The sequence below is a fragment of the Chelonia mydas genome, chromosome 1 (genome assembly GCF_015237465.2).
Source record: "Chelonia mydas isolate rCheMyd1 chromosome 1, rCheMyd1.pri.v2, whole genome shotgun sequence".
Classification (NCBI taxonomy): domain Eukaryota; kingdom Metazoa; phylum Chordata; order Testudines; family Cheloniidae; genus Chelonia; species Chelonia mydas.
Window position 1 is genome coordinate 161,765,027 of NC_057849.1, and position 7,450 is coordinate 161,772,476.

The 7,450-nt window shown below is 41.3% G+C and overlaps 1 protein-coding gene across 7 annotated transcripts; it reads left to right on the forward strand.

The window, feature by feature from the left end:
• The first annotated feature begins 7 nt into the window (after positions 1 to 7).
• Positions 8 to 6,842, forward strand: DNAJC28 (DnaJ heat shock protein family (Hsp40) member C28). 7 transcript variants are annotated; one of them, XM_043522930.1, is made up of 3 exons: positions 8 to 305; positions 1,259 to 1,328; positions 3,488 to 6,842. In XM_043522930.1, exon 3 carries the CDS (start codon positions 3,523 to 3,525, stop codon positions 4,660 to 4,662), a length of 1,140 nt encoding a protein of 379 aa, XP_043378865.1. In that variant the 5' UTR covers positions 8 to 305; positions 1,259 to 1,328; positions 3,488 to 3,522; the 3' UTR covers positions 4,663 to 6,842. The 7 variants fall into 7 exon arrangements, with proteins under 7 accessions (XP_043378865.1, XP_043378867.1, XP_027681841.1 ...); XM_043522932.1 differs by having other exon boundaries at positions 9 to 89; XM_043522925.1 differs by lacking the exon at positions 8 to 305 and adding an exon at positions 391 to 655.
• The last annotated feature ends 608 nt before the right edge of the window (positions 6,843 to 7,450 follow it).

Sequence of the window (7,450 nt, forward strand, 5' to 3'; positions counted from 1 at the left end):
AACCCACCCCAGGCTCTGTCACGTGTCAGGCGGACGCAGGAGCGGGCGGGGTCACGCGTTGGCAGGGCGGCCAGAGGCTTCTGTCTATGGTGGGGACTACATATCCCACCATCCCAGGCGGCACGCGCGTCGGCTCCGTTGGAATGGGAGGGGGCGGGGCTGCCAGAGAGAGCCACTAGGAGCCGTCCCTGAGCGCGGGGTGAAAGGAGCTGCCCCTCCCACCGCGCTTCCAGACACCACCCCTCAACGTGAGCGTGCCTTCCGCTCCCCTACGCATGCGCCAATCACAGGGACGGGGGGGCCAGGTGAGGTGGGGGCGTCGGACAGCAGCGGCGGCGTTGACAGGCGGGGGTAGTGGGGGCGGGGCAAGGGGCGCTGCAGGGCTCGGCCCCCGGGGGGTGGGGGTGACACCGGCGGGCTGTGCTGAAACCTTGGCTCCGGGGGCGGGGGGTGACTTAGTGTCAGTTCCCCCACTGCCCCCGCCATGCTGCGCACCCCCCCCCCGCTGAGCGGGGTCGTGCCGGTTGCGCTCCGGAAGTGGCCCATCACCCTGGTCTCTGAGCCCTCGTCTGGCCGCGCCCTGTGCAGCGTGTCAGATCGCAGTGCGGAGCTCTTAATCTGCCATCGTAATGGAGTAGGAAACAGCTGCCCCAGGGTGAGCCAGCGTCACTGATCTCTAGGGTCCCCCCCACACCCCGCAGTTTCCCCTACATGACTGCACAACTGGCACTTACTGCTGTGAAGGCATTGTTTGCTCTGGGGGGAGAAGTAGCTCTAGAGCTGGATAATCAAGTTTTACCGTAAACGGTGAGTCTAGAGTAACCCTTCTACTGCTGTGAGCAAAGTGAGGCCAGGTCTACACTACAGACCTATATTGGTGTCTAACTATGTCACTTGGGTGTGAAAACTCCACACCCCCGAACAATGTAGTTATACTGACCTATCCCTACATGTAGACAGCACTATGTTGATGGAAGAAGTTCTCCCATTGACACAGTTATACTGCCTCTCGGAGAGGTGGATTAACTACGCCGACAGGAAAAGCTCTCCTGATGGCACAGGAGCAGCTTCACTTTAACGCTCAGCGGCATAACTGCATTGGTACAGGTGCGAAAGCTTATGCTCAAATAAATTGGTTAGTCTCTAAGGTGCCACAAGTACTCCTTTTCTTTTTGCAAATACAGACTAACACGGCTGTTACTCTGAAACCTGACATTTAATGAATGCTTATTAAACAGCAATAGTATTTTTCTCACAGATGCCTCTATCAGAGAAGAAAGTCCTTCTCTGATGAAAATTGCAGGATTAAGGCCAAAATCACCATAACAGTGAGGATGCCATTTTAGTTAAATACTTTTGTAGAGCATGATAGTACAAAATATCATTTTGCATAGTTCTTACATAACTATCGTACATAAAGCACCACACACCACTGTATACAATGTTATATACAATCGTAGCAGCTTTTATTTAAAATTATCAACAACTGAGTATTACTTTTAGATTTAAACAATAGTAATGAGTAGTGGATTGTACAAGTACTTTTAAGTGATACTTAGAATCTGAATTTTTTTTCCAATCAGATTATAAATATAAAGCAGGTCTAATTTTGAGCCTAATCTGTTTAATTTGACAGCAACTCAAAGTGGCTACTAGGCATAAAAACTTTCAGCACACTATTTTGAGTAACGTGAATATATGAAAAACAGTTACACACAGTTGTAGGGGATTCATCCACTGACTAATGCACTCAGTTCTAAGAGATGGTCTACTGATCTTATTTAACATGTTTGCAGTCTTTGTTAAGGCAATGAGACTATAATGATCATCTAGTCCAGGGATCAGCAACCTGTGGCCCGCCAGGGTAAGCCTCCTGGCGGACCAAGCTGGTTTGTTTACTTGCCACATCCTCAGGTTTGGCCGATCACAGCTACCACTGACCGCGGTTCGCTGTTCCAGGCCAATGGGGGCTGCAGGAAGTGGTGGCCAGCACATCCCCAGGCCCGCACTGCTTCCTGCAGTGAACCCCGGCCAGTGGGAGCTGCAATCGGCAGAACCTGCGGATGCGGCAGGTAAACAAACTGGCCCGGCCTGCCAGGGGGCTTACCCTGGCAGGCCGCGTGCCAGAGGTTGCCGATCCCTGATCTAGTCCAACCTCCTGCATAACCAAAGCCATAAGAATTCACAGTGGTAGTGTTTATAATAAGAAAGTAAAACAAGGCAAGGTGATTAGAAAATAAAACAACCCCCTGCTCATCTTAAATTTCAAACCCGTGCTTTGATGCTTTATGTGTGGAGTTGTACCTTTACAAGGCATTCAGGACAGATGATCAGCATTGAATGCCTCTAATCTTGCCTCTCTTCAGAAGGGTTCTTCCAAATAGATAGCCTGCTAGCTGTAGAAAATGTAAATAACAGTAATTGATTCAACCTGTCCAGTTTTATATCTTAAAATGCAAGCTGACATAAAGACTTGTGGTGGTGGTGGCCATGAAAGTGAGGATGATCTTGGTGTACTGTACAAGGAATTAGGCTGACGATTCTCGTTAACAATAATGGGTTGTTTCAGTAGTGTATTAGGTGTATAGTTTTTGCTTGCTTTGTATCTTTCTATAGTTGATTTTTGTTTGAAAAATTATTTTTTATGTAAGTATTTGAAAAAGAATTGCTTTGGGACCCCAGCGCTTTCAGCAGCCAGTCTTCTCAGCAGAATCAAAGTTAAGGGATTATTGGTCTTTTCTATTCTTACTAAAAAGTTAATGTTCTCGATTTATTTTATCTTACTAACAGGAGTAAAAGAGGTTGGCATCTAGGATATTTGAGTCCTGCTGGTGTACAGCAGTTTGCCATCTAAATAACTGAATAATATGAATATGGCTTTAACTTATGCTGCAAAATACACCAGGGTCTGGTCCAATAAACTTTTAAGTATACATTGGAAAATAGATCCTGTGGCATTCATAACTGTGGATATAGAGTCCAGCTGGTGGGTAGTTTACATTTAGAGCCTGACTAAAATGCAACTGTATTGGCAGGGCTCTGTTATTACACAATCACGTCTTCAACATAGTTATAAAGCACAGCTCTCTGCAATATAGAGAGGACCTAACTGTGTTTTAAGAAACATGCTAAAACTTTGTACCTGTGTAAAGCCTTGGATATTTACACTGCAAAAGAGAACTGCTCTTTTGTGATATTGGGAGAGCTGTGTTGCAAATGAGTTTTCATTTGTAGTATATACAGGATTCTTCTTGTGTAAATAGTGCTAATCTGCTGTTACAATATATATGTATATAGGCAAGTATATGACTGAGAGTTGGTGTCTAAAATAAAGATCTTTGTACATAAAAATTAATCTGAATTTTGACAATCTTTGAAAGTAAAGGAAAATAACTGGTTAATGTCAGAAGATTTTAAGAAATAATATTGGCTTTTAAAATTTAACACATTAGTTTTATTTTATATTCAGTGTTGTTGTTTTTTACAGGTCACTGTTTAGGATGTAGCAGCATCTGAAGAAATATGAAGTGGCTTTGTGTCATATTGACAAAAAAAATTGGATGTCGTCTCTGGGCGCTTTCAACAATGATTCCCAAAAAAGTAAAAACATTTCCTTATCCCTATATCATTGAGCATAGAATGTTGTCAGGTTACAAACCTAAAAATAACATCAAAGACTCTTACAGACGTCTTAAACTTCAGGAGGGGTGTTCCCTAGATGATGTAAGAAGTTCATTTAGAAATCTTGCCAAACAGTATCATCCAGACAGTGGTTCCATCACAGCTGATTCCGCAACATTTATGCAGATAGAAGAAGCATACCGAGTTGTGCTTTCTGATGTGGCCAAGAAAATGAAATCAAGTGAAAGTGAAAATGAAGAGGAAACCAAATTCAAATCCAAAGCACCACAGCACAGGCAGTATTTAAGTTTGGAAGGTGTTGGTCTTGGGACTCCGAGTCAAAGAGAGAGACAGTACATGCAGTTTAGAGTAGACCGTGCAGCTGAGCAGGTGATGGAATATCGAAAGCAGAAACTTGAGAGCCAGTATGCTATGAACACTATGATAGCCAAAGATATAAGGCAGAGTAAGAAGGTAAAAATTACCCAAGCAATTGACCGTTTGGTTGAGGACCTCATCCAGGAATCAATGGCTAAAGGAGACTTTGATAACCTCAGTGGTAAAGGAAAACCATTGCAGAAATTTTCATACTGTCCACATATTGATCCTATGACTCACAACCTGAACAGAATTCTAATAGATAATGGATACCAACCAGAATGGATTCTGATGCAGAAAGAAATACGAGAAACTATTGAGGAACTAAGAAAGAACATAGTAGCATCTAGGAATAAACTTGGAGAGCCAATGACACCATGTAGACAGAAACAATGGAGTCAGATTTGTGAACAATTAATAGAAGATATCAAGAAACTAAACAAAAGAATTAATGACTTTAATTTAATTGTTCCCATTCTGAACAGACAAATGGTTCATTTTAATGCAAACAAAGAAATTGCACGAGCCCAGAAGGCTTATGAGATCCTCTTGGAAAAAACAAAGACCACTGATGTGGATACAAAGGAAAATGAACAGGAAAAAGTTAAAATGTTTAGGCTTAAATCCGGCTTTTTTAAGTGGATAAATCTTATGTTGAAATAAAATAAAATGGATGTACCAGTTTTGATTAAATATTCATGTTAATACATTTTGTAGTTTGAGAGAGAATTTTTCAGGTTTACTGAAAATATAAAACCTACCTGTTTTAATGTTATAATGTTTAGAAGGAATCTAGCTGCTTGACCTGGCTCTCCAAGTGGTCAATATGAAAGCTGCTTAAGAATAAATAATTTTTCTTGGCCAGTTTTGCTTCTGTCAAGCTTATTCTTCTGCATATATTGAACCAATGTTTTATTTGGGTAAATCAGAAAGAATTAAACCTCGTAAAAGTATCATTATCTTTGCTTTACAAATTAGGAAACTGAGGTGCAAAGAAATGACAGCAAGTTAGTGACAGAACCAAGAATAAAATCTATATTTATTAACTTCCTATCCTGTGCTCTATTCATTGAACCATTCTGCCCTCTTAGGTTGAATGCTTACAGCAAGGAACAGTGGGCAGGTAAAAAAAAGAGCCCTTTTAAGTAATAAGTTGTCTTATTTAAAAAACTATTTATGTCAGAGACTGTTTTCTGGTATAAGGAATTGTGGCTAATAGTGGAGTCCCTGCTCGCATGAGCTGGTACGTATTTCTTTAGATAAGTAGACTGAACATTTTCCTGAGAATGCTGGGAGCTTAGTTACTAGTTCCGTTTTCTGAATGCTTCTTATATGTTAAAAGGACACTGAGAAAGCTGACAGGCCCAAAATGTAAACCTTACCACCACAACAACTTTTTGTCCCCTGATGGTTGCTTCTAGTGTCTGACCATTCCAAATGAAAGCTGAAACAGTATTAAAATCACAGCTCATTGACAGGTGATCTAGCAACAATCAAACCTGAATTTATTGCATTTGTTTACACATACACTCATTTTGTACTGTGCCTGTGCTGTCCTTGCATTCTATGTTTTTGTGATCTGGCAAAAGGCTGAAATTGGCTCTCAAGTTTTTCAGAGACCAGGATTCTTGTCTGTTTCCATAGTCCATCCCCTCATAAGAAATGAGCAGACAGAGCAAGTAAAAGACTGGTATGATGTGTACAAACTCATATGCAATCCCACTGAGCTGAGTTTACTGGTGGTGGGTCATGCAGTTGAGAAGCTTGCACTGCACCCCTTAGTTTTGGTAGGATAAGGATAATCATTTTTCATCGTCATCTAGACATTAAAAAGAAAAATTCAAGAGGTCACATTTAGGGCCTTTCAATCTTCAGTGACCCTACTGACAGCTGAAAGGGGTACATTTTCCTTTTTGTCTTATGAATAGCAATACTCAAAGCCATGGAATGCTTGAATACATTATTTTAGCATCTCAGGGAAGATTTTGTCCTTTCACAAACTTTGTGCTCATTTTAGGTGTCACTGCTGTATGAATGCCTGCTTATTCATTGAAGAGTATAAGTGACTGTTAGTAGTTCTTGTTTATAAGGGAAACTTCAGACCAGGCAGACTTCTGCTTAAATTTAGGGCTTAATTACAGCAGATAAAAGCCTTTTTGCACAATACTATTAAAAAGATTGTAACTTCTGTTTGTCCAGATGACCAATGGAATTTGACTGGCATTTCTAATTAAACTTATCCAACAGTACAAACAAAATAATTGCTCATTTCTCAACTGCAAACTGAATAGGTGCGGACAGATTCCTTGTACTTTAAATCAGCTTTACAAAATGGTCATGAAAAATTATCAGGCACAAGATCTGCTTTTCCACACTTTACCTTGATGATGATAAAAAAAATTAAATTTTACCTGCCCCTGGCATGTGGGGGAAAGACTGATATATAAATGTCAGTTTTCTGCATATTTTAGGCCATAAAATCTTAAGAATATCACGGTATCTAATCAGCATTTCTAAAGCCCCTAGCACCATAATATCTAAGAAGTGTATTTGAATTATACAAACCCAAGAAAGAACTACCGAGAGAGCAGTAAATTCTCCATCCCATGTGAGGTCTAATAATGGGCCTCTAATTTGAGATTGATGACAGTTCTCTGTTAGGTCTGACTTGTGGAAAATAATAAAATTAAGATATGACTTCCAGATACAAAGGGTGTCTGACTACCTACATGTACAGGGAGTTATGTGAATAATTAGTAGATGGAAAGTGCCTTGAAAGGCTTGTCGATGTGAGATCTTAATATTCAAATAAAAATTAGTTATGGAGTTGTTGGAATAGACTATATCAACCTTGGTGTCAGTATTTTGCTCATTCCTACCCAAACCTGCATTTCAGTTTCTCTTAATTACTAGACCATTACCATGCATCTAAATCCTGTTCTAGTAGTTGTAGAGCTTGGGTTTCAAAGTCCAAACATCCCTGCTGGAGCTACTGTTGCACAAATGGTATTATTGGGTCTTGAGGGCTGCCATTCACCTTCTTTTGAATAACCAACAGAGAAGGTTTTGAGGAGAGGCAACAGGGGGGCACTACGGGGGAGAGCAGAGGACAAGCAAGGGGCAAGAAAAGTTGCCAAGTATCCATTCTTGCAGGAAGCAGCTGACACAGCTCATAGAGCATGGGAATAAAGTGTTTGCATATTTGAAACTGCTTCTCCACATGTTTGTGTGTGGCTTTTCCTTCCACTTCCTACATATGGATAATACATATGGGGAGGCCTCCACCTGCCCACGATTGAGATTAGCAGCATGAACTGATGTAGAAAGTGGCCACAAACATTGTTTGGGGGTGAGGAAAGTTCAAGAGATGTGAGCCACCAGGGGAAGAAGAGCAGCAACAGCATCAGAGAACAATGTGGAGGAAGGAATCGTAGACTCATAAACTTTAAGG

Coding starts and splice junctions, on each gene's coding strand:
- DNAJC28 (XM_043522930.1), top strand. CDS start 3,523: ATGAAGTGGCTTTGTGTCATATTGACAAAAAAAATTGGATGTCGTCTC.